General features: G+C 62.1%; 1 protein-coding gene across 5 annotated transcripts in view; it reads left to right on the forward strand.

The window, feature by feature from the left end:
* Positions 1-1,030: 1,030 nt before the first annotated feature.
* The window catches only part of ATP2B3 (ATPase plasma membrane Ca2+ transporting 3), a 48,881-nt gene continuing 23,896 nt past the window's right edge, over positions 1,031-26,015 (forward strand). For 2 of the 5 annotated variants that reach the window (XM_070066752.1, XM_070066754.1), the window contains exons 1-10: positions 1,087-1,222; positions 16,099-16,296; positions 16,584-16,919; positions 20,325-20,522; positions 20,642-20,899; positions 21,302-21,427; positions 22,292-22,417; positions 24,454-24,495; positions 25,112-25,276; positions 25,486-25,700. In XM_070066752.1, the coding sequence (XP_069922853.1) occupies positions 16,712-16,919; positions 20,325-20,522; positions 20,642-20,899; positions 21,302-21,427; positions 22,292-22,417; positions 24,454-24,495; positions 25,112-25,276; positions 25,486-25,700 (1,338 nt within the window). In that variant the 5' untranslated portion in view covers positions 1,087-1,222; positions 16,099-16,296; positions 16,584-16,711. Of the gene's footprint in view, positions 1,223-16,098; positions 16,297-16,583; positions 16,920-20,324; positions 20,523-20,641; positions 20,900-21,301; positions 21,428-22,291; positions 22,418-24,453; positions 24,496-25,111; positions 25,277-25,485; positions 25,701-26,015 lie in introns of all 5 variants that reach the window. The other 3 variants (XM_070066751.1, XM_070066753.1, XM_070066749.1) reach the window with 2 other exon arrangements.

The following is a 26,015-nucleotide window of genomic DNA, read 5'->3' on the forward strand; positions in this document are numbered from 1 at the left end:
TCTGCGAAGAGGCCTTTCGTGAGCGCCCAGCACCCTCTGTGTTTTGCCCGCACGGCTCCTCAGGACACGCCCTTGGCCCCTTCCAGCTGCCTGCGCACCACTCCGTGTTCCTCAGTCATTGCTATGCCTGCAGCACCCAGCTCCGGCCCAGGCCACACGGCACCCTGGGGCTCTCTGTGCCCAAGCGCCTTCTACCTGCCACACACTGCCACCTGCTCCCAGGGGCGACACTCCCCGGGGACTCAACTTGTCACTTCTCTTTGCCCCTTGGCCTGCACCTTGCATGAGGAAAGCCTGGGGCAACACTGGAGTTTCCTTCCACGTCTATGCATCCGCAGGTACAAGCAGGTGTCTGCGCTGGGGTCGGTTGCTGTGTCCTTCTCCACCCGTGTCCATGGCTAGGAGCCCCCAGGAGTCCGTCTCTAGGTGTCCACCTGTGTGCAGTCTGCACACCGGTGTACCTGTGATCACCACCGAGAGACATGCACTTGGAGCCTCTGTTGCAAATGCCAGCTGCCCCGTGGGAAAATGCGCTGGGTTGTGTGTGGCCCTGCAGTGGGCAGCTGGACGCTTCAGCAGACCACCAGCCCTCGGAGGCCACCTGAAGGGCGGTGCATTATAGTGGCAGCCAGCTGGCCCCTCCCACACCCCCCACCTTGCCCCCGCCATGCTCCCCTAGTTTCCAGTGTCCTTGTGGAACAATACCAAGTCAGAAAGGCACCCTCCAGTGTCCTGAGGACAGCAGTGGGCGCACCAGGCACGCGGAATCCTGAGGCCCCTGTGCGGTGCACCATTCCTCCTCCCACCCACCCCCACCGTGCCTGTGACCCCCTCCCTCCCTTTTCTTCTTCTTCGTCTTAGTCTTCTTCTTTTTCATCTTCTTCTTCTTCTTCTTCCTCCTCCTCCTCCTCCTCCTCCTCCTCCTCCAGCTCCCTCCCCTCCCCCTTCCCCTCCCTCCCTCCCTCCCTCCTTCCCTCCCTCCGCGCTCAGAGCTGCGGCTGGAGCTGAGCGCACCGCGTCGCCCGCCGCCGGTGCGGAGCGTGGGGAGCACTCGGCCGCAGCCCTCGCCAGCCGCGGAGGGTCGCGCCCCGCGCCGCCGGCCAGTCCGCCCCGTGTCTGGGCCTTTCCGTCCTTGGAACGGATCGTTGCCCGCCGGGCGCCTGCCCGCAGCGACAGCGCCCGCCGAAGCCAAGGCCGCGGTGGCGGCCGTGCCCATGCCCGGGTAAGTGGTGCCCGGGGCGCACAGGCGCCAACCGGGTGGGCGCGGGCGCGGGCGCGGGCGGGGGCGGGGCGGGAGGGCTGCCCAGCAGGTGGCGCGGCGGCAGGTGGGGGGACACGGGTCCCCGCCCCAGGCACCTGCGCCCCGCGCCCGGCCTGCGTGTCCTTGCGGCACCGCGGCCGCGAGGCACCCCAGGACCCCTGGCCGGCTGGCAGCGCCCCGCACCCCGCACCCTGCGCCCCGCATCTCGCGCGCACGCGCATCTGTGTCTGAAGAACAAGGCTGCTGGGGGCTGCGGGTGGGGGCTCCGCGGGCACAGCTGGGGGCGCCAGGCCAGGGAGCCCGGCCGGTGCGCACGCACCTTCCAGGAGTCTCGCGGCACCCCCTCCCCCTGCACCCTCGCACTGTGTCATCCTCCCCCTCTCACGTTCCCACACTGTCCCCCGCACGCACGCCCACACAGCCGCCCAGGCGACCCTGTGCAGGCCTGGACCGTGCCAACAGCACGCAGCCCCGGCCACACTTGGGTAACTCCCGCATCCCTTCGGGAAAGCTGTCCTCCCCCTCCCCACCTGTGTGACCTTGGCCAGAGGGCTTCTCCTGTCACGGGGGGGAATTTTATCCTATTTTCTCGAGGGTGAAAGCTCCAGCTTTGGGGTCCTGGAATTCAGAGTGGCTGGCACGGCATTTCGCAGAGCCTGGGACTGTCCACTCGTCTGTCCCTCGGATCCCGGCTCCCTCCATCCCTCCGCCCGGTGCAGGGCGCGGTGGCCAGGCCGGCTGAGGAAGGGAGGAAGGCAGGGGAGGGGGGAGCCTGGAGAACGGGAGGGATGGAGGGAATCTTGGAGCGTCCGGGGCTGAGGGCTTGGTGAGGGGTCCCTCCTGGGACTTGGGTGCCAACCTAGCAGGCAGCCCCCTGCACCTATTTCCCATCTGTGCCCACCAGCTGTCACCCTTCACTGGTCTGTAAGCTTTTACGGCAAGAACTGACTTTTAATCTGCACAGGCTGCTCCAGTGCCCAGCACAGGCCTGGCACAAAGTGGGCACTTGCTTTCTGTGTGTCCCATTCATGACCTTGACCTCGCTGAATCTGCAGACTCACCCAACGACAGAGACACGGGCTGGATTTTTTTGTCCCCATTTTTCAGATGGGATCGTTGAGGCCACAAGAAGGGAAGGAACTTGGCATTGCAAGGGTGGAGGCCCCTTCCTCCAAGAGCAGATGACTGTGGACCTGGGGGTGGGGGAAGGGGTGACCTAATAACCAGAGGCCACCGCTCTCTCTGAGTGCCTCCTGTGTCCAGGGTTGGTCCTGGATCCCTCTCCCATCCGAGTCTCACTGCAACTCCACGTATGAGCCATTGTTTTCATTGCCCCTTTTCACAGATGAGGAAACCAAGGCCATGCGCTCCCCAGGAGGGAGCTGGAGGCTGTGCAGCCTCTGCAGGATTCAGATGAGGCCTGGCAGAGGGTCCAAGGGTGAAGCTCCTCCCTGGAGCCTGCCCCTGCAGAGAGAGCGGTTGGAAGGGCCTGGACAATTGTGGTACCCAGGCATCGATTGTGCCTGCCATTGGCCTCGAGGTGGGGGAGGGCCAAGGACACCACGCTGCCAGGTGCCTTGACTGAAGGGGCATACGAGGGGGAATGCAGGCAGATGGAAGTGGGGTGGGAGTGGGAGGGGGCTCTGCACCCAGCGAGAAGGAGAGCCAGCGCCTTGGGAAAGAAGCCCCCCAAGGCAGAGCGTGCTGAAGAGAGAGCGCCACCTACAGGCCGCAGCGGTGCTGCCCGGGGCCCTTGGAGGTCCCGGAAGGGGCACAGGGGCCTTGCGAGAAGGCAGCTGGAGCTCTAGCGATAGGAGCTCCTGGGGCTGGTGCCAGCTCAGTGCCTCATGGTGTTTGTGAGCTTGGCCGAGTCTGGTGCCTGCTCCGGATCCGGCAAGGGGCGGGGTGGGCCGCGGAGGGCTCTCGGCACTGACATTTGAGGGTGCAAGCCGGAGAGGCCAGGGTGTGAGTCGGTGAGTGCTCTGCAGCCCGGAACATCTGCTCCCGGCCCAGAGAGCGTGCTGCGGCCAGCCCCCCAGGCCTCACTCAGCATGGCTTTCGGATGGGGCAAGCGTGGCCAGGCCCCTAGGGCTCCTTGCAGCCCGCAGAGCCAGGTAGGGCCAGCTTGCTGCAGCCATGTGCACCTCCGTCTCCACCTTCGGGAGCAAGTTGTCAGCAGACATGTACTCCCTTCTGGTTGTAGTGTATTTTCTTTCATAGATTTATTTATTGATTTGAAAGAGTGACAGAGAAGAGACAGAGAGAGAGAGAGAGAGAGAATGCTTCCATCCGCTGATTCACTCCACAAATGGCCACAACAGTTGGGGCTGGGGCTGGGGCTGGGCCAGGCTGAAGCCAGGAGCCTGGAACCCCATCCAGGTCTCCCACGAGGGTGGCAGGGGCCCCGGGACTTGGACCATCAGCTGCTGCTTTCCCAGGCACATTAGCAGGAATGCTGGATAGGAAGTGGAGCTGCCGGGACTCGAACCAGGTCCAATACGAAAAGCCTGTGTCTCAAGTGGCTTTAAGTCAGTGCACCATCACACTGGCGCCCCCTTCTGATTTTAAATTTACAGATTATATATTTCACTGATGGCTACTGTCCCCATCAGCGGTTGCTAGCACATCATGTCCGTAATGACAGTATTAACAGCAGTCACCCTGTGCCAGGCACCATCGCGTTGCTCAATTGAAACAGCCAAATGAAGCGAGTGTTGTTATTCGCCCCATTTTGCAGATGGTGTGGCTGAAGCCCAGAGATGTTAGGTAATTTGCCAAAGGTCACACAGGCACGAGATGGTAAAACCAGAACAGGCAGGCCGGCCGTCAGGCTCGCACCCTGTCTCTGTTGTCTCTAGAGCTGTGCGCGGAACTCCGCAGGATGGAGCCTGGACTGTGAGCTGAGGGTGCGGGGCTGAAGCCGAGACCTCCTTGTCCCCTCATCTGCCCACTGACACAAAAGGGGGGAAGGTGCCCGAGCCATGCAGCAGGGGCAGCCTTGGTGTGTGAGAGTGGCTGCCGTGGCCCTGAAGGCAGACACTCTCACCTAAATCCCCAGAAGCCTCCCCAGCGGCCACCACCTCAGAGATGGACCCAGGCCCGGGTGGAGGGGAGGGGGCGCTGGCTGTGACCTGGAGCACACGGATGGCTCCTTGCCGTCCCCTGTCATCTCTCAGCTCCTCGCCGGGCCTCTGCGAAGCTGGCAGAAGCCAGGCCAAGTGGTGCCTGGCTGGAAGCCCTCCCCTGCCTGGGCACCTTCTGTTGGGTGGGCGGTGCTGGCAGCAGGCCCGGGGTTGGCCTAGGCAGAAAGGGCCGAGGGAAGGAGACTCGCAGACCTGGGGGAACTTGGGCACCTTGGACTGCCTGCCCAAGGTTGGGCCAGGGATGAGTCCAAGGTCACACGGCCGAGTAGGTGGCAGAACCTGAAGCAGAGCTACAGGGCGTGGGTGGAAAGGTCTAGGTCGCGGCAGCTTGGGAGTGGTCCAAGAGGTCTCTGCACACGTGCATCCCGGCGGAAGACATGCAGAAGGGGGTCCTGTGCCGGCCCTGCAAAGACCCTCAATTGAACAGGTCCTGACCTTGCTGCGTCGTGGGCCACAGCTGTTTTCAAATGTCTTTTTGCCAGAGGTCTTGGCCTTGAGGTCCTTTCTAGAGCTTCGATGACCCGTGGGGCAGCCCAAGGCAGAGCAGCGATTTAATTAGAATTAAGTCCAATTACAGATTGCGTTCCTCAGGCGCACTGGGAACATTTCAAGTGCTCAGTAGCCATCTGTGGCCAGTGGCCACCGTATCCCGGAATGAAGACCCACTGCCTCCCTTGGAGCCTGAAACCACCCGCACCACTTCTCCCACCCCCCAGCACACAGCCACTGACACTGATGGGCCAGGCTCTGGTCTGAGCACTTGACAGCCTGGGCCAGAAGGTGCGGGCTGGGCTTGGATGGGTTACCTGTCAGAAGGCAGGTCGCCATGGTCAGAATGTGGCCAGCTGTGCCGGGGGCCACATCGTCTTGGGTCTTGGGGATACAGCAGAGTGAACATGTTTTGCTAAGTGTCCATCAGAGGATCTGCAGCCACAGCAGTAGACATACATGCAAAGGGCTGTGAGGCCAGGGAGTATCTAGTGGGCTCAGCCCCCTGCACCTGCCAGCCCCACCCTGCTTGACCCAAACCAGGACTCAGCAGTACCGCCCTGAGTCCTGCCCCTCAGTAGCCGCCCAGGGCAGCTGTCTGCTCCGCCCAACAGTGTGGTAGACACCATCCCTGAGGCTCCAGGGGCCCTGACGCTGTCCCCAAAACCACACCCTGTGGCTCCTTGAAAGGCAGTGGGTGGCACAGATGTGGGCACTTCTGAGAAGAGGCTGGGAGCCTTTGCCATGGAGGGCCAGTGCTTGGGCTGCTAGCTCTCCAAGGGGTGGCCCAGGTCCCCAGGCCAGTGAACCTGACATGCCCAGCAAGGGGTAAAACCCAGATCTGCCCGATGCTTGGTCCTCATCTGGCCTGGCACCCACAGCCCACTGCAGGGCCAGAGGCAGGGTTGGGGGGCAGCAGCAGTAGGGACCCAGGCAGCTCTCCACTGATGGGCATGGCCTAATTGTTTTTTTTTTAATAACATTGATACTTCTTACTATCTAAAAATAATACTTTTCGAATGCATGCTCTTTATAGAAAACTCATAAAACACCAAGAAGTCAAAAACATAGCTTATTTATTTTCATATTACTGTAATTATAGCATGGACTAAATTGTACAATCTATTTTTTACTTTACATAAGCATTTTCTTTATTAATATAATCCCTTCCTAAATGGACATTTTTCCCAAAAAGGATATAGTTTAATTTTTTTAAGATTATGAAGGCAGTAAATGCTTATTGCAAAAATAATGAACTTGAACCGTGCAAATGAACTTGAAACTCCAAATGATTCGCTCACTTGACAGTTATTTATCAAGTTCCCAGGATGTATCAGGGCGGTCCTCAGTAATTACAATTTTTAATGGCTGAATAGTATTCTCTCAAGAGATTGTAATTCGCTTAATTATTTGGCTATTTTTGGAAATGCAGGCGGCCAGATTTGTTTCGCTCTTACGCGTGAGGCTCTGTCCCAAGCAGAGCACCCGACTGAGTCCTAGAATCAAACAACTCACGTTGGGTGTTTGCCTCACTCTCTCTTTTTTTTTCTTTTAAGATTTATTTATTTATTTGAAAGGCAGAGTTACAGAGAGGCAGAGGCAGAGAGAGAGGTCTTCCATCCATTGGTTCACTCCCCAGTTGGCTGCAATGGCTGGAGCTGCGCCGATCCGAAGCCAGGAGCCAGGAGCTTCCTCCGGGTCTCCCATGAGGTTGCAGGGGCCCAAGGACTTGGACCATCCTCCAGTGCTTTCCCAGGCCACAGCAGAGAGCTGGATCGGAAGTGAGACTCAAACTGGTACCCATGTGGGATGCCGGCACTGCAGGTGGCGGCTTCACCCACTACGCCACAGCGCCAGCTCCCATGTGTGTCTCTTTAATTTCTGATAAGGGTCAACATTTTCATATGGGTTTTAGAAACTGTATCTTTTTTTTCTTTAGTGAGTTATCTACTGCTATACTTTATTTCAGATCTTAGCGTTTGTCATTGGGTCGTAATAATCACGATTTAACATATCTGCTGCAAATAATTTAGCTTTTTTTTCATGCAAAAAGTAAACAGTTTTCACCTCACGATTTTTCATGTGATTTTTTTCCCTTTTGCTTCTTGGCTTATGGCCTTCCTTCTGGGCAGTTGAGAACGGTCCAGCACTGGGTGCCCCGTGTGTCTCGGTGTCTCCGTTCGAACGTAGTCCCCTCCTGCCTAAAGCAGTCCGCACACATCCTTTGCAGTGGCACCACGTGTGTGATCATCAAGGTAGTTGTTGCAGGCCGGTTTCTGCTGCCTTGCCGTAGCGTGGCCTCCTTCTGGTCTGTGCAGGGACCACCTGTGTGCCGCTGAGTCAGTGACAAACTTGTCCTTCTTGTACCTGCTATTCTTCAATACCTCGGTCTCTAGAGTGCAAGACAGGACCCCTTCATCCCGCTGGCGCCGGCGCGCCGGCCCCCTGAGAAGCATTCAGGAGCAGGCGCTGGGTGAGACCGTGAGTTTCGGAGCAGCGGCTGCGTCCCCGCGGGTGGGCGGGTGGGCGGCAAGGCTGGATGGTGAGCAGTGGCCCAGGGACAGCAGAGTCTGCTAATTAAGAAGCAGCAAAACAGATCTGGCCGCGAGCAAGAGACGAGAGATGGGGAAGCTGGTGGCCGCCGCTTGACCTTGGCTTTGCCGTTTCGGCCTCTCTCTCAGAAGTCACCTGTCTGGCGTGTCCCAAAGGAAAGTATATGAGAAAGGGCCACCCGATGCCTCGAGGGACTTTGTGAGTCCCTGACCTGTACCGCCACTCTCACTCGCTGGCACTGCATGTCCACCTGCCGCGCCACGCATGGGGACCAACACCCCGCTTCTGAGTTTGCATTTACAGGCCCGGGAGGAGTGGCCACGACCCGGGGGCGGCTGGTCTGGGCTTCCCTGGCCCTGGGGTCTGCAAGCTCCTCCCTGTGCTTGGTGCAGAAGAGGAGAGGGGTGTGCAAGGGCGGGGCTTCACTCTGGGAAAGCTCAGTCCTGGGGAGCGAAGCAAGAGTGCCCTTCCCCCTTGCAATTCATCCATAGGGGTCAAGAATAAGAGTGGGCTACTCTGGGGGTCCCCATCCAGGGTCCTGGCCCTGGCAGTTCCCCAGAGAGGCCCATGGTGGCGAGTGGGCGGTTCCCAGCAGCTCAGGGCTCCCGGGCCCCTGCCCCTCCCTGAACGAGGAAGCAGCGGTAAGGCAGAGCCATGGGAGGTGGGACCAGGGTCCCCTTGTCTGTGGTCAGGGTCAGGGTTGCAGAAATTGGGGTCCGTGGGCAGAAATCCCTTTGGGTCCTGGTCCCCGGCCACCCCTCCCCGGTGATCCCCAGAGCATACAGGGGCAGGAGGGTCGCTAGGGCACGCTGCAGGGGACACGTAGACCTGCACCCCCTGCAGGCAGTGCCGGCCCCCGTGGAAGCTTGGTGGTGCAAAGCTCTGTGCATGTGATCCGGAAGCCGCCAGGCTCTTGGCGACCTTCAGGTTCTGTGGTCGCAGCTGCTCAGGTTTGGAGGAGGCAGGAGCAGTGCCCGGCTGCAGCTTCCCAGGCGTCCTCTCTCGGGCACCGCTGGCCATTGCTTCTTCCTCCAGGGCTGTGCTGGGAGAAAGGGCGCCAGGGCAGATGTGACTGCCCCCTTGAGTCTGAACTCCCCTTTCTGTCCCCTCCAACACCCTTCCTGGGGTCTTTACGAAGGGCTGGGGCAGGTGAGTTCCACACCCACACCCCTGCATGCCTGCAGTCCCCATATAGTGATGGTCCCCATCAGTTCTCGGGGGCTTAGCGCGCCTCCAGCACCCCCTGTCTGGAGCACCACCTTCCTGATCCTTTTTAGGAACCCCTGACCTGGACTCCAGTGAATCCCGCTAAGCCTGTCCTCCCAAGAAACCAGTACCCCCCCCCATGGGGCCACTTCCCGAGGACAACACGTGTGTCCCTGCTCTCTCTTCGCGGAGTCACTGCGCCTCGTGGCAGGTGGAACGAGCCCTCTGGCCCCGGAGCCGCACAGCCTCCAGCTGTCTGTAATTTCCTTGATTACCTGGTTAGGCCCTGGCTGCTTCCGGTCCTTGGAGCCAGCTCTGGGATTGAAGGCTGGCAGGGGTGGACCAGGCAGTGCCAAGCAGGGAGCCTCAGAGCCTCGGATTTCTGCCCCTTTCCCAGCTGGGGTCTTGCACGGAGCTGTGTTGTGAGGCTATGGGGTCCGCCCAAGGCCCTCGTGGAAGGTGGCGGTGCGGGGCTGGCTCGGGCTCCTGCTGCATTGCGGGCTCCGCGCAGCTCCCGTAATTGGATAATTAGCGGCACTACGCCTCCTGCCCGTGGGCTCCTCGCTCCTGCTCGCTGCTTGAGCTTGGAGTCCTCGTGCCCGGGCAGGAGATAAATGCTACTCCTCCCTCCCCCCCCCCCCCACGGCACCTTCGGAGTGAGCCCTCGTAAGTGGGGACACGGTTCTTGGCTAAGTGAGCTTCAGGACAGGCAGAAGTCACACAGGGCCCGAGTGAGGTGACCCAGGAGGGTGGCCAATAGGGACCGCGCCTCAGTGTAGGGGCCAGGGCATGGTTTGCACAGCAGCCTGGATCAGAAGAATAAGGACCATTTCACAGGTTCAAAAGTGAAGGCTTGGAGTTGGCTTGCACAGCCAGGCATCTCTGAGTGAGGTTCTGAGACAGATTTCCTGCCTGGTCGCCTTGCTGAGCTCCTTTTAATGGTTCTAATCACATTTGTTGTTTTTCTGGGGTTTTCTGGGCAGTCACATGAGGAAGGAGCGACAAAGACCCCTATGGATCCAGACCACCTGAGTTCGCATTGGCCTCTGCTCCTGGCTGGCTGTGTGACCTTGAGTGAGCTCCTTAACTCCTCTGTGCTTCATGGTGCAGGGAGCCAGCCCAGGCTGCAGAGACCGGGAGTGCAAGCACAGGTGCAATGGCTTCAGCTGGAACATGCGGGGGGCGGGGGGAGCTGAGGCCTGCCCTCAAGCTGAGTGCATTCTTTTTACACGGATGACTTTAGGAGATACAATGAGCCCACCCCCACGGGGCTCTGCTGCTGCCCCAGGCACATCGGAATGACTCAGGCTGTGGCTTTATCCTTGATTAACAGAGACGCAGCGGTCCCAGCGATAGATAGGGAGGGCTGCTGTGACAGCTCCTTGGTTCCTGGGGTCTCGGCTCCCATGAATGTGCTGCAAATGGATCCCATCTACAAGATGGGTGTGATACAGTGGCTGCAGCTCCTGCCTTCACATCAGCATTCCAGGCAGCAGGAAGAAGGAGAAGGGCAGAGGAGAACTTATCCCTGCCCTTTAAGGACATAACCCTGAAGTTGCCCCTGTCACTTTCGCTGACATCCAATTGGCCAGAACGTCATCATGCGCTCAGAAGCACAGCACCACGTGGAAAGTGGGCTCAGAGCTAGGAAGTCTCTGCCATAACTTTGTGGGGGCTCATTAGCATCTCCTAACATCATCGGGGGGGGCATAGAGTACAAGTGTGTTCCAGCTACGAGGAGAGACACACGAGTGTGGCAATGGCCAGGCAGCCTGGCCCCTCTCAGCTGCTCCGTTCTTGTGCCCCCGTAGAGCACCCACCCAACCTAGGCAGGGCGTGGCAGGTGTTGGATGACATGGAGGCTGGAGGTGGCGATAGGACAGTGGAGAAGGCTCTGCTTAGGTTCCCACTTCCACGAGGGGATTTTCCTAAAAGTGAGAACCCATATGGGCAGAACTGTCGGCTCATTGGGCCAGGCAGCGCCGCTCAGGGGCGCCACGGGTTGCCATTGCACACCCAGCATCCATCACCCTGCGCACAGCACGCCGAGAAGAACAGCTGCTGGGCCTTGCCGGCCTGGGAGCATGGGGACGCAGGCTGGCATCAGTGAACACACATTGCAGGGCGTCCCTCACTCGCCGCCGTCTGTCTCCAGAACACAGTTTTCTCCTCCCAGCTGAAACTCTGCCCGCAGCACCAGCTCGCAGGCCCTGGCCCCGGCTTGCTGCTGTGTGTCTCTGTGAGCGCCACTCCTCTAGGTGGATCCCGACATGACTTGTCCCGCTGTGCCTGCCTAGTCTCACTGAGCAGCCTGTCCTAGAGGGTGACACTTGTCTCTGAGTCCCTGCTTTCTAGTCCAGAGGGAGATTGCCAGCCCCTGAGCTGTGCTCGTTCGCATTCTATAGTGGGGCTTTTAAAAAACATTATCGATTTGTTTATCAGAGAAACAGAGAGCAAGAGAGAGAGACATATCTCACATCTCTCATCTGCCGGTTCATTCTCCAAATGCCTGCAATGGCCGGGGCTAGGCCAGCTGAAGCCAAGAGCCAAGAATTCAATCCGGGTCCCCCATGTGGGTGGCAGGGGCCCAAGCACTTGAGTCATCCCCGACGCCTCCCAGGGTGCATATTAGGAGGAGGCTGGAATCTCTAGCCAGAGGCAGGTAGTGGAACCGGGGCATGGGATGAGGGTGGGAAGCTCTGGACCTAGGACTCTGCATTCCTGCCATTCCCCGGGCACAGAGGGACCCACCCAGGTCTGCGGGCAGCTGCTCTGGGTTAGGCCGGAGCTCCTGGCTATCAGCTCGCCCACCCAAAGGCAGTGTCTTAGGTCCCAGCCGCCCCTAGGAATCTACACTTGGGTTTCTCTGGCTTCCAGGCTCCTCCCTGGCAGGCACCAGCACCGCACCTGCCTTTCTGCCAGACCGGGCACTGGGCGGGCAGGACGCCCTTGGAGTGCTCCCCAGGCCCCCAGGGCAGATCTTGGGGCTGGTGGGTGCTGCGGGACTGGGGAGTGGGGAGGGGCGCAGTGGCTGCGGGTTGGCCGTTGTCTGTTGTTATTGTTCTTGCCCAAAGCTGTTCCACTGAGAGCCACTTGGCGTGCGCACAGATTGTACCAGGAACAGGGGGAGGCAGGAGCGAGCACTGGGGGGCGGGGGGTGGGGGGCGCCTGTCCCTTTAAATCTGTTTTCTCGGGTTTTGTTTCCTTCTCTTTTCCCATCCTCCTCCCTCCACCGGCACAAGTGGTGGAGCTGTGAGGGCCCAGGAGCTGCAGTGACGGCGCCTCTGAAATATTAATGAGGCTGTTCTCGGCCTGGCTCTCTCCCTCCCCCTTCCTGGGCTGCATGCACGCCTCGTCCTTGGAACCCTCCTTTCCCCTCCCCGGTGGTCGCCAAGGTGCGTCAAGCAGGCGGGAGGGAGCAGGGCGGGCAGGAGGGAGCCTCGGGGAGTCGAGGGTTCCAGGGTCTCCCAGGTGGCCACCGTCTCTACCCGCTGGGATGGCCCAGGAGAGGATGGGGGCTACGGCCAGGGTGCCCTCCGCCCACGCCCCCAGCTGCTCCTAAGCACTGCTGGGCTGCAGGTGTGCGGCAGAGCCACCTCCCCCACAGCAGGGGCAAAGCCTGTCTCCCTTCTGTGGGGCCCGGAGCCGAGGTCCTTGGAGGAGGCAGGCCCTCGCCCGCTGTCTCTGCAGGAGGGCTCCTGGCAGAAGGCATGCATGCGGGTAGGCCCTCAGGCCCCCATCTTTTGCCCTCTGACCCTGGATTCTGCTTCTTCCTTGCCTCGGGGCCATGGTGTCCTTGGCTTGCTTCTGGCACGCAGTGGTCAGGAGCCTGGGGGTGGCCATGCAGGGGAATGCTGTGATCACGGGGCCCGGGACTTCCTGGATCCATGGCACCTGCCGCGGGGCTCTTTCCAGAGTGGAGCACGGGCCGAGCTCTAACGTATCTCGGAGCCCCGAGCTGGGGGCTGTGGTGGGAATTCATCCTCCAGTCGTCAGCCCCCTCCGTCAGACAAGGCTGGGCGACTGGGGAAGCTTCCCTGGGGTGTCGTCAGGTGCCCTGATGTGGGTGGCCATGACTCATGAGGGGTCACGTGGAAGTCAGGGCCAAGGGGCCAGGGCAAAAGCAGGGGCCTCATGTCTGGCATTGCTGACCCCTTATGCGGCTCAGTTTGCCCTCTGTGAAATGGGGTGGAGGGGGGTGTTGGTGAGGAGGCTAGCAGGTGCCGCAGGCATTGGCAATGCCGTGTGCACCAGCAGTTCCAAACTTAGCGTTGCGAGCAAAGACCCGAGAGAGAGGGCAGGGGAGAGCCCAGGAAGGCCCTAGCTTCTTGAAGCCTGGCATGCTGCCCAGGGCCAGAGCGGACCAGGGGTGATGGAGTTGGATGCAGGACCCCCGGGGTTTCTGGTCGCTGGAGTGGCCGGTGCTGTTTGGGCCTAGTGCGGAGGCACGGGTGCCTGCGCCCCGCTGGAGGGAAGGGTGCAGAAGGCAGGCAGGTGATGCAGCCTTGACAGCTACGCGTGCAGGGGGAAGTGGGAGGTGGGCCAGCTCCTGCTCTCTCCAGCCCGCAATCCCGGCCAGCTTGGGCCAGGATGGAGCAGGCGCCGGAAGCTCCGAGCGCCCCTCTGTAGAGGTTCTTAATTCAATTAAGCCAATTAAGAGCTGAGAGAGGAAAGAGCGGAGAAATGGTATGCGGCCTGCCCTCTTGGTGTCTACGGGCTGCTCTCGGCAGCCAGCCCAGGGCCGGAAACGCTCTGCTGGGGCCCGCAGACCCCACGGGCCTGGCCGCGGCTGTCCTTGACCATTCGGGTGAGGGCTGCTGTCCTGGTTGAGTCTGTGCCACCTGGTCTCTCAGCAGCCTGCAGTCACTCCAAGTGGGCCCTGCTTGAACTCGCTGCCACCTCCTGCCTGCCCTATGGCCCGTGCAGTTGGTGACTTCAAAGCAGCCCCACCCTACCCTGCCCGCATGCTATTCAGGACAGTGAATCTGCCTCCCGGGGCTCTGAGCTCTTCCCCAGGAGCCAAGCCCGCTCGTCCCCATTCCTGTAGGCCCTGATCTCCACCCAGAACCACCCCCTACCTCAGTAACCGATAACCCCGATAACCGCACGCACTTGTCTTAAGAAGCTAGAGAGCCAACCGGTAGGAGACAGAGACTCAGAGACCACTGCCGTGGGATCAGAGGCTCAGCGACCATCGGTCGGGGCTGGGGACTTGGTCGAGACCTTTGGAGGACACTCCGCTGAGATTGCAACTCGAAGAATTCACAGAAGGCTACCAGGTGGAGATGGGACAGAAGGGTGTGCACGGGGCTCAGAGCTGGCCAGGCTGTGTGGTTGCGGCAGAGTGGGCTGCGGCTGGGGAGCTGGGAGGGCGGGCGGTGTGGGGCACAGCTGGGCGGCCAGAGGCAGGAGGGGAACTGCAAGGTGCTTTGAGGGAACTGGCCTTTTGCTTGGTGGTGTTGGAGCAGGGCTAAAATGGAGGTTCTGGGTGACTATGCCACTGGCACATACACCACCCAAGAGCCCACCCAACAGACCCTCCTCCTGCCCTATCCCCCCAGGAGCCCTCAGGCGCCGTGTGGGAGGAGAGGCCAGAAAGATGAAAGTGTTCCAACGGAACAAAATGCTTCACTTGGCTTCCCACTGCTACTGTGGCCCTAGGTGGCTCCGTGGGGGACATCCAGGTTCCCTGCTGGCTCCTGGGCCCTGGGGCTGCACACACAGGATGATGTCAGCGCCGGGGGCAGTTAACGGGTGCCACTCTACAGGCTGGTAGGGGCAGCAGGGGACCCCGTGGAATGTCAGGCACTCCCCTACACCCACCCCCACACACACACATACATGCACGCACCCATGCACACATCCGCACGCCCCGCTGATTGCACCTCTTGCAGTAGCCCTGCCTGCCCGGGGCCTGGGAAGCCGACTTGCAGAGGGTTTGTGGCGGTGGATGCAGCTCTCAAGACAAAGCAGACTCAGCTGTGCCCTCCAGCTGCCGCTACGCATGGGGACTGCACCGCGCAGCTGGTGCCCAGGGTCAGAGAGAAGAGGGAAGAAGGCACTTCCAGCAGGCAGGGGCCAAGGTCCTGGGGTGTGGCCCACAGGGGGCTTTCTGCAGAGGAAGAGGAGTGCAGGTGGCATCCAAAGCCGCCCTCTGGCCCTGCCACTTCCCTGGCCGAGTTTCCTGTGATGGAGCAAGGGAGAGGGAGTCACACTGCCGCCACCGCCACCGCCACCGCCACCGCCACCGCCACGACCTGGGTGACTGCACTGCATCCATAGGAGGCGCCTGCCCTCAGCTCCGCCCAGTGCTCTGTGGTGGCCCGTGTCACTCAGAGGTCCCCTCCGCCCCACTCTCCCTCTTCTTGTAGCCGGGTCACTCTGCTCATCACCTGTCCCCCAGCTAGACAGAAGGAATGAGCTCTGTTTTGTCACCCCGTGTCCCTGGCGCACAAAGCCACGCCAAGGCACGTAGTAGCTGCTCCGTGAGCATTTGGCAGATGCCCAAGTGGGAGAGCAGGTGGGAGAGTGTGGGCGGCGTGTTCGCGTATCTGCCACTTTCTCCCCACACCCAGAAGCCAAGGCTGCTGTGAGTGGTGTCTAGGGGCTGAGCACCAAGCCGCCCAAACCTTTAGGGTGTGGGTTACTTGCACACACCTGCTCTGAGTGCCTCCTCTGTCCCCCAGACCTCCCAGGCATGGACCACAAACCTCTTCTTGACAGCTAAGGCTGGGGGCCCTCTTGATGGCCAAGGCCTTGCACTTGGCCATCTCCATGTGGGCTTCCAAGGGGCCTCTTTGCCTTTCCTGGGAGGCTCTGGGTCATGGTGCTAGAGGTGGCTCCAGCTTGCAAAGCTGTGTCTGCGGCTAAGCTCTGCTTGTGAGAGACTCCTCCCAAGCTAGGAGCTTCCCCAACACAGGGCTCAGGGCCTGGCTTAGCCACGTTGCCAGGAGGGTTCTCGGCTGAGGTGAAGGCCGGGGCCACGTGCACTGAGACAGCTTCAGTTCCAGGAAGATGCAGGCAGCTTAGTCCTTGGCCTTGGGGGCTGTGCCCAGAAAGGACTGTGGGGAAAGAGAAGCTGGGGAGGACTGTGGTCCAGCCGAGGAGGGGGCCAGCGCCCTGCCAGTGTCACCAGTGACCTGTGGCTGCTCCCGGCTTTCTCCTGTGTGCCCTCTGCTGGGGCCCTGCCCTCTCTGCTCTCCCTCTTTTCCCTCCTTCCCGCTCACCCCCTCCTCTGCCCTCCTTCCCCCCTCTCCTCTCCTCTGCTCTCCTCTGCTCTCCTCTGCTCTCCTCTCCTCTCCTCCCCTCCCCTCCCCTCCCCTCCCCTCCCCTCTCCTCTCCTCTCCTCTCCTCTCCTCTCCTCTCCTCTCCTCTCCTCTCCGCTCTCCTCGCTCTTTCTCGTGCTCCTGCCCTCTGAGCTGCCCCTCTCCTGCCCCTGGCCTCCAGGTACCCTCAGGGCCCGAGAAACAGCCTGCACCCGAGGCCGTGCCCCAGAGCCCAGCGGGCCCTGCCCATGGCTCAGCCTGCCGCTCCCTGGAGTCCTGCGCAGCCCTGGGCCTGAGACCGTGAGCTGCAGCGGCGGCCGCAGCAGAAGATCGCCAGGGACCCGTAGCATGCCAGGCGTGCAGGGCGAGTCCTGATCAGGCAAGAGCAGGGGGAAGCTGCGGGCCGGGCGCGGGCGCGGGCGCGGGCGCGGAGAAATGGTGGCCAGTGGCGGCGGGGCGGGGTGGGGCAGGACCGGGCGGGGTAGGGGGAATGCTTGTCACAGGAGGCCCTGATGCTTCCTCCTCCCCCAGGTGAGCCCTCCCAGCTCTTGGGGCCCACGGTGCTCAGGCCTGGGGGACTATGGGGTGAATTTGGCGCTCAGTGAGCCGTGAGTGGCAGACACCGTTCTGGAAGACTGGACTTCTGCATTGCCTCCTTCTCCCCAGGTGTCCACGCTTAGCCACTGCTCCCTGCACCACCCCTTGCCTGGGCCCTCGGACTGCAGGTGGCTGCCTGTCCCTAGCTGCAGTGACACACACGGAGCCTGCGCCTTCCCGAAGGCTCCACGGGCAGAATGGGCGACATGGCCAACAGCTCCATTGAGTGCCACCCCAAGCCCCAGCCACAGCGGGAGGCCCCGCATGCAGGTGGCTTTGGGTGCACGCTGGCTGAGCTCCGCACCCTCATGGAGCTCCGCGGGGCCGAGGCGCTGCAGAAGATCCAGGAAGCCTACGGGGACGTCAGTGGGCTCTGCAGGAGGTTGAAGACCTCGCCCACCGAGGGTGAGTCCTTCCCGGAGCACCATGGGAGTGCCTGCGGCTCCAGGCCTGCCTTTCCTCCTGTGCAGCGCAGGTGCTGCTGAACTTGGCTGTGCCCTCCTCTGAGCCACAGCCCTTGAGTGGCAGGTGCTTGGGACGGAGAGGACTCTGTATCCAGAAAGGGACGGGGAGGGAGGACACGGCAGCCACAGAAGACCCGTGCAAGCGGAGCGCCCCAAACTGAAACCCCAGAATTCCATGCTTAAAGGGGGCCAGAAGAGGGGGACGAACGGGCTGCAGGGGACTCAGGTTACAGAGCGCCTCTCTCTCTGGAAAGGCAGGGGATAGCCCAAGGTGGCCCAGGAGCCTCTGGGGCTTGTGGAAGGGGTGGTTGAGGCTAGGGCAAGGGGGCCCCGAGTGTAGATCAGAGGTGGCCCTGGCAGCAAGTAGTCCCAAGTAGGGTCGCAGTGTCTGGGCTGCTCTGCCCCAGCCTGCTGCAGCCACAGCTGCGGGGGTCCACTGTGAGGCAGAGACCACCCGGGAGCCAGCCGAGCCCTGGATTCCAGGAGCTGGAGTGCTTTCTGGCCCAGCTGGCACTTGCCTGGCAGGGCTGCCCGGGCTATCCCAGCCTGATGCCAGGCTTGCGCCCTGGCCAGCGCCGATTGATTTAATCAGCTGCTCAGCTCGGCAGCCGCACCTTGGCCCAGCGAGGGCTGCTAGCCCTGGACGTGGCCCTGGGCTCCTCCTGCTCCCTGCCACCACTCCCCCCGGCACCGTCCCATCCATCACCAGGCCCTGCCTGTTCTGATTTCTAAATCTGTCCCTTGCTCGTATTCACCGCTGCCTGTCTCTGCTGCTCCTGCACCCTCTCCGCTCTGCCTTTGGCCCCACCCGAAATTTCAAGGCCTGAACAGGATCCATTGCTCTGGCCTGAAGGCTCCGGCCGCTGGTAGCACACAGGCCCGCCCGGAAGGCGAGGTGCAGGCAGGCAGGGGGAGGAGGAGGCCCAGGCCCGGAGCTGCGAGGTGGAGGTGGTCTCCCTGGCTCTGCGCTCGCTGGCCGGGCCCTCTGCCCTTTGTTCCCCCTCGCCTGCCCCCTGAGGAGCCAGGGCCGGGCCTCGGAGGAGTCTGCAGTGCAGAGCCATGTGGCCTGTCCCGGATCAAAGGAAGCAGATGGGCTTCAGCTGGCAGCACTTCCCTCTGCCTGCCAGGCCTTGTTAAATATTTAAAATGTCAAGGCCCCTGGGAAGCTGCCCGATTCTGCCATAGAGCCCCGGAGCGCGCCCAGTGCCTACGGAGCGGGCAGACAGGGAGAAGGGCAGGTGCCCAGGTGGGTGGCCCAGCCCCTGCCGGGCTTCCGGGCGCCTGGCTCCCTGGGGCCGGGTGTGACGTGGGGAGATGGAGCGGCCTGAGGGCCAGCCCTCCTCTCTCAGACCTGGCAGGCCTCCAGGCCGTCAGACCATCGGACCTGAGCGGCTGCTGCCGGGAGCGAGGGGACCCTCAGCTCCATAGCCCCTCAGGCAGGCATGGGGGGTCCTCAGCAGGCCTCCGACTCGCCCAGACCCGGGGCTCACTCCTGCAGGTGCCAGGAGGTGGACAGGCCCTCCCCCACATGGCAGGTGCTCTACCGAGGGTGGCATCTTTGGGGACAGGGGCTTTGCCCTCTCGGCCTTCACAGAGATGCGAGAGGATTCCAGAAGAAAGCCACCCCTGTTTGTCAGAGACCTTCAGGCGGTGCTGGGAAGGAGGAGGCAGATTAGCTGGGAGCCGACACGATGTGGTCCTAATCCAATTCCGATGGCATCTGGCCTCTGCTCTGGGCACGCTGCCCATCTGTGTCCATGCCGACCGGCCGGCCCCTGCCCCCAGGCCCTGGCCCCAGGCCGCCTGCGGGCCTGCTGGGCGGCCGCCTGCTCAGAACCAGAGGGGTGGCAGCTGCTTCCACACTCCCCACACAGCATGCGTGCTGCAGTGGCCCACGGGCAAGCCCAGGCTGTGGGGCAAAGGTAGCCGCCCAGTCTCTGGCAAGGAGGGAGAAGAAGCAGGGTGGCCGCAGCCAGGGTGAATCAAAGCCGAGGGCGAGGGGGTGGAGGGGCACTGTGCAACTCTCTGGAGGCTGCAGCCTAGGGGCAGTGCAGACCCCAGGGATCTGGGAGGCTCAGAGCTCAGAGAGGTCCCTGTCCCTGGCACTGCCCCCAACCCCCGAAGCTCCTGCAGTAGGTCCCCGCCCCCCCCCACCCCTCCCCTGCCATCGCAGGAGCTGGGGCCCTGACTTTGTCCCAGCCGCCCAGCGGGGAAGCCTTTGGCCCCAGCAGAAACCCGAGCCGGCCACTGGGCCCAGCGCAATGAGGCCAGGGGGAGAAAGACAGGGACAGCTGCAGCCCTTCCGGGCAGGGAGGACACCGTGTGGCCGTTGCCTAGCCAGGGTGGACGTGCAAGACTGTGACAGCCCCAGCGTTTGCTCTCCGTGCTTCTGTCTCGGACAGAGCCCGTCCTGCCCTCCCTCCCCTTCCTTGTCCTCCAGTCTGCTGTGTTTTCCCAACCCACCAGGAGCTCCCCAGGGGCCAGCCCCCTGGCCCCCAAACTTGCAACAGGTGGCAAGCATAATGCCATCTCCTCAGGACTGGGGGCTGCAAGCTGCCATCTGCCCACTAGGTGGCAGTGTGGGGCAGGGCACTGGGGGCGGGAGGAGCCCAGATCAGCCATGGGTTACCACTGAGCTGAGTGCCTGGGCTGCGGTGGTGCCGTCCCAGCTGCCTGCCTCTGGGGAAGGTGACTGAGTGGGTGTCCGGCCTTGGGGGCCTTGGGGAATCCGGCACCTTCAGGGGTGGGCCTGGGAGACTCATGCTCCAGAGGCAGGGACCCGCTCGGTCCAGGCGGGACACACCAGTCCTCTGTGTGTTGGTGGTGTGCTCTCCACTGAGCAGGCCATTGCTAGCCAGCTTGCTGGCTGACGTGCCCGGACTCGGCCTGCCCAGCAGTTGCACTGGGCCCAGTTTCAAGCTGCCTTATCCTCTTAGCGCTCACAACTGGCTCCCCCGCCTTCCCGTCTTTGTCCCCAGCCAGTTTCCTGTCCTTCCTCCTCGCACGACATCGTTGCAGTCTTTGGGTCTCTGCACCCCAGTACTTGCCTTCGCTACCAGCTCTCACACTGCCTCCTGTGCTCCTGCCCTGGCCTGGGTTCAGGACCAAACAAGTGGCACCAGCCTCTCCGGCTTGCTCTCGTGTCCATGCAGGGCAGCAGCCAGAAGCAGGTGCAGAAAGGCCCGGTTCCCAGTTCCCAGACCCACGCCCGCGCTGCCTGAGGGAGCGTGCGAGCTAGAGGGGAGAGCCCCCCCCCCATGCCGAGGGCAGCCGTCAGCAGGAGGCCGGCGGGCAGGCCCCATCTAACCGTTCTGTGCTTCTGCTGCCCCTGTCCGGCGCTGTGCAGGCCTGGCGGACAACACCAATGACCTGGAGAAGCGCAGGCAGATCTACGGGCAGAACTTCATCCCCCCCAAGCAGCCCAAGACCTTCTTGCAGCTGGTGTGGGAGGCCCTACAGGACGTGACCCTCATCATCCTGGAGGTAGCAGCCATCGTCTCCCTGGGCCTCTCGTTCTACGCCCCGCCTGGAGAGGAGAGTGAAGGTGAGGGCCGGGCTGGAGAGAGGGTCCTCCCAGGACCGTGTGGCCCGGGGGCGGGGCTTGCGGTGGGTGGGGCCCCGGACTCACACACGACTTCCCCTCGCTTCTGTCCTCGGGCACAGCCTGTGGGAATGTGTCCGGTGGAGCTGAAGACGAGGGTGAGGCTGAGGCCGGCTGGATCGAGGGGGCCGCCATCCTGCTGTCGGTCATCTGCGTGGTACTGGTCACGGCCTTCAATGACTGGAGCAAGGAGAAGCAGTTCCGAGGCCTACAGAGCCGCATCGAGCAGGAGCAGAAGTTCACGGTCATCCGGAATGGCCAACTCCTCCAAGTCCCCGTGGCTGCGCTGGTGGTGGGCGACATTGCCCAGGTCAAGTATGGTGAGGAGGCCCACAGCCCCTTTCTGGGGAGGGTAGGCTCAATGACAGGGGCCCCCAGTGCCCACTCTCTCCCCAGGGAGCACAAGTGAGGCTTGGCCTGCCGGAAGCTGCAGCTGGGGGGGAGGCGGAGCAGCCTGGGGCAGGACCCAGAGAGTGTCAGATGCCACGGTGTCCCCGGGAAGCAGGCTGTCCCACGGTCTCTGTGAAGGGTGCTGCAGGGTGCGGGTGTCCCGGCTCCGTGGATACTGAGTGGGTGGAAGAGGCTAGAAGGAGGGGACTCTGAAGTCCGTCCCTGTCACATCGACAGACCATCCCCAGGGTGGGGGTAGGGAGTGCTTGCAGGAGAGGCGGAGGTTCCCGTGGGCCCACAGGCCCTGGCTGTGACCGCTGGCCGCTCTGTAGGAGACCTGCTGCCCGCCGACGGCGTGCTCATCCAGGGCAATGACCTCAAGATCGACGAGAGCTCGCTGACAGGCGAGTCGGACCACGTGCGCAAGTCAGCCGACAAGGACCCCATGCTGCTCTCAGGTGCTGACCAGTGGGGGCGGGGGGCTGAGAGCCACGCCCCCGACAAGGCCAGGGAAATGGGCCCTCCCAGCCAAACAGGGCCCTTGGGGTCCCGAACAGGAAGCCCCAGGGGGAAGGGACTTGCTGGGGGGGGGGGGATCAGCATATTACCACACACCTCCCAGATCCAGCCCCTCAAGGCGATCTGGTGGGAACAGTGGTCCCTTTCCAGAAGGTTCTGCATTACCATAGTGTTTATCCCAGTGGGCACTGCAATGTGCAACTGGACAGAAAGACCGCAGACCCTATGTAGGCTTTGTGAGTGGCTCACCCCATCCCTCTTTTTTAATGATATCTATATATATATATATATTTATTTATTATTTTAAAGGCACAGTTACAGAGAGGGAGAGACACAGAGAGAGAAAAAGAGAGACAGAGACAGAGATCTTCCATCAGCTGCTTCACTCTCCAAATGCCCACGACAGCTGGGGCTGGGCCAGGATGAAGCCAGGAGCCAGGAACTCCACCCAGGACTCCCACATAGCTGGCAGGAGCCCAGGGGCTTGGGCCATCTTCCGCTGCTTTCCCAGATGCATTAGCAGGGAGCTGGATCAGAAGAGGAGCAGCTGGGACTCAAACTGGTGCCCATGTGGGCTGCCGGCATCACAGGCCACAGTGCAGGCTCCCACCTCGTGTCTCTTGACAAAGCTCTCTGCTCCTCCATAGGCCTCCAGGTCCCCTCCAAGCCGGGGGGGGGGGGGCTTCAGTCTAGGCTTGGGGTCAGCACAGACTCTGGCGACCTCCATATTCTGTGTGCACGGAACCTGTCTCCCACCAGGTGGTGCAAATCTCTCTCTCCGTCTCTCTTTGTTGCTGTACCAGGCACCCACGTCATGGAAGGTTCTGGAAGAATGGTGGTGACAGCCGTTGGGGTGAACTCCCAGACAGGCATCATCTTTACCTTGCTTGGGGCTGGAGGAGAGGAGGAGGAGAAGAAAGATAAGAAAGGTAAGGCACCATTGACGTGGGTTTCCAGCCACTGCGAGTGGGAAACCATGCTGGCTCTAACGCTCTTTCCAGGGACCCATCTTGTGGGGTTTTCCTCTGACAGCCAGCAGGTCAGGGGCTCCCCAGTCCCATGTGAGGCTGCTCCCCATGGTGTGAGCCCCCGGTGGGCGGTGCCTGTGTTGGGAGAATGGCGTTAGAGGGTGCTGCGGGGACTCCCACCCTCCCCAGGGAGGGCAGCAGCCAGGCAGGCAGAGCCTGAGGACGTGCAGGGCCAGAAGGGCTGGGGAGCACTGAAGGCAGACAGAGGAAAGCAGTGCCCCAGGGCAGGTGTCTTGTGAGAGCCACCCCCCACCCCACACACACACCCAGAGCACAGCCCGGGGCTCCTGAAGCTATGGAGAGAGAGAGAGGTCTTCCATCTGCTGGTTCACTCACCAGATGGCCACAACAGCTGGAGCTGGGCCGACCTGAAGCCAGGAGCCTGGAGCTTCTTCCTGGTCTCCCACGTGGGCCATCTTCCACTGCTTGCCCAGGCCATAGCACAGAGCTGGATCGGAAGTGGAGCAGCTGGGACTCGAACCCACACCCATATGAGATGCCGGCACAGTGCCAGCCCTGGGGAGCACAATTTCTAGATGCAGATCTCATCTGTGCGAGAAGACACGTGGGGCACCCAGAAGTTCAGACAGCTCCCCCGTGGGGGCCTGGGGCTAGGGAGCTGGGGATGGAGGACAGCCTCTCCCATGGGCTGCGGGAACCTGCACCCCCACCCCACCTCCTGTGGCTCCTTCCTGGGCTCCTGGCCTCCTGCTCTGTCCTTCACGACTTTGAACTTCACCAGCCTCCTTGAGCCCCTCCCCGTCACTCCCCCCCAGCACCTTCAGGCTGTGCATTTAGGAGTCAGATTGGGGGTGCTTCCTGGAGGACAGCAACCTGCAGGGGTCCTGGGAGGACAGCAGCCACACCCCAGCAGCAGCCAAAGCAGGCATCTCCCCCTCGCCCAGCCGGTGGGCATGCTCCAAAGGTGCTTCCCATCTGCCTGCCCCCATGCCCCTTTGGGCCTGTGCATCCCTTCCCCTGTGCCCCCGCCCCTGCCTCCTGCTCCCTCTCCTTGCCAGAAGCCGCCACTGTCACACGTCCTTGCTTTGGGTCCCATGGCCCAGGCACACCCAGCAATCTGCCCCTGTGCTGTGCTGTCATCCACTGTTCTCCCATCCACCCCCCAAGTGCCCTTCCCCTCTGGACTGTACCCCAATCTCCACAGGGGCCCTGGGCAGGGAGGGCTCCTTCCACACCTTCCCAAGGACCCCAGACCCTGAACCCACTGCCTGGGAGCCGCCTGGCACCCTGTCGATGTCCCTGAATGCCAGTGACATGAGCTGTTGGGCAGCAACGGGTGAGTGCACAAGCCCCCCCTGGCCTGGCCAGCTTATCTCGGAGCCGGGCCTGTGCGGATACAGCCCCCTGGAGAGCTCCTCTAACTGCTCCCGGGCACCCATCCCAGGAAGACCCCACCTGCTGTCTACACTCCCTGTCCTGCTGCTGGGCGTCCACACTCAGGCCAGCCGCACCCATGCAGTGGGCCCCACCCTACCCAGCGTGGATTGACAGGTGCCCTGGAGGCCCCAGCAGGTCCTCGGGTGTCACTCGTTTGTCTCTTTAAAGCGCACACAGAGCTAACCTGTGGCAGTGGTCACAGACAGCTCTGAGCGTGGGCTCCTGGGCCTTAGGGAACAGCAAGGCAAACCCAGGAGCCGGCCATGGCTGCCTTGAGAGATTCACTGTAGGACTGGGATTGAGATACACAACGCTCCCCCCCCCCCCGCCCGACCCGAGGAACCTGGCCAAAAGGCCAGAGTGTCCAGTGCACTCCTGTGCTGGGGCGGGGGTGACAGCATGAGCCTGCAGAGCAAGGGACACAGAGAAGGCCCTTCCTCCTGCCCCGCCGGCCGCAGGCCCCAGGGCTGCCCTCTGCATGTGCCAGGCCACGTGGCCTTGTCAAGGCTCCATGTCTGTCATTTCTCTTCCCGTTGTAGGCAAGCAGCAGGATGGGGCCATGGAGAGTAGCCAGACCAAAGGTAACACGTGGGGGCTGGCAGAGGGGACTCAGTGGGGGGAGGGCTGCAGGCCAGGGCCGGGCGCAGCACGAGAGGCCACTGGGAGGGAGCAGCCTTGGTGAGTGACCTTGGGCTGCCGGCTGAGGGGAGGGATGCAGAGGTGACGGCCCATTGGATGGGGGACAGGCTGTGGAGACCCCTAGGCCACCGGGTAGGGTGCCCCCTCCCCGGGCGGGGGGTGACATGGCTGCTCTGGGCAGTGCAGCGGGAGCCTCCAGAGGCTGTGAACGTGTGGGGAGGCAGGTGAGGAAGTGGAGGAGGCAGAGCAGTGGGGACAGGAGGAACCCAGGAAGCAGAGAGGCAGCTGCACTGACACCTGGAGAGGAAGACAGCCCTGGCATTCTGGAACCTTCCTTAGGCCCCATGCCTCTGCTCTCAGGTATTGAGATTTGGGGCATTCCAGGACCAGCCACCCAGTGCTGGAGCCATGCAGACAGGCGTGGAGAGCTTGGTGTTCGGGAGGCTGGAAAAGGGAGGGAGGTTGGCAGGCCGGGCTGCGCTGCACTCGGAAGGCTCCCAGTAGCACCTTGCCCCTGGCGGGACTGTAACCTTGGCTGTGGGGCTCTTCTGTACACAGCTAAGAAGCAGGATGGGGCTGTCGCCATGGAGATGCAGCCCCTGAAGAGCGCAGAGGGCGGGGAGCTGGAGGAGCGCGAGAGGAAGAAAGCCAGTGCGCCCCGGAAGGAGAAGTCGGTCCTCCAGGGCAAGCTCACAAAGCTGGCTGTGCAGATTGGGAAGGCAGGTAGGCGTGGCCAGCTGTGGTGGGCGGGGGCCCGGCTGTGGAGGCGGGGGGCATGGGTGGAGCCACTCCTGAGCCATGGAGTCCTGCTGGCTGGAACCCTGGTTTGTGAGGGTGGTCCTCCCAGCTACAGTGCCCCTCACCTCTTCTCCCACTTCCTGTCCCCCTCCCTCACTCCTCCACCCTCTGTGGCCCCCGCCCCCGCTGGGCAGGGCTGGTGATGTCCGCCATCACCGTCATCATCTTGGTCCTCTACTTCGTGATCGAGACCTTTGTCGTGGACGGCCGGGTGTGGCTGGCGGAGTGCACGCCAGTCTATGTGCAGTACTTCGTGAAGTTCTTCATCATCGGTGTCACTGTGCTAGTCGTGGCTGTCCCTGAGGGCCTGCCTCTTGCTGTCACCATCTCCTTGGCTTACTCTGTCAAGGTAATGACGCCGCCATCGAGACCACCATGCACACTCGGAAACTGGGGTAGGAGGTCCCTGGGCACGGGACGAGCTTTGGGATGGCTCGGGGGAGGGAAGGCAGTGCTGCTGCGCACGGCCCCAGAGGGCACGGAGGCTCTGCTGCTGGGAGGTGGCCTGAGCAAGCCAGCAGCAGCCTAGACCCGGGGTCTCACGTCTGCAGGATGTAGACAGGGGATGACAGAGGAGCCAGGAAGTTGATGGTGCGGGCAGACACAGAAGGGGGAGTAGCAGTGGGTCAGGGATGGGGGAGGGGAGGAGCTAAGAGGGGGCTCT

Source organism: Oryctolagus cuniculus, chromosome X, assembly GCF_964237555.1.
Source record: "Oryctolagus cuniculus chromosome X, mOryCun1.1, whole genome shotgun sequence".
NCBI lineage: Eukaryota > Metazoa > Chordata > Mammalia > Lagomorpha > Leporidae > Oryctolagus > Oryctolagus cuniculus.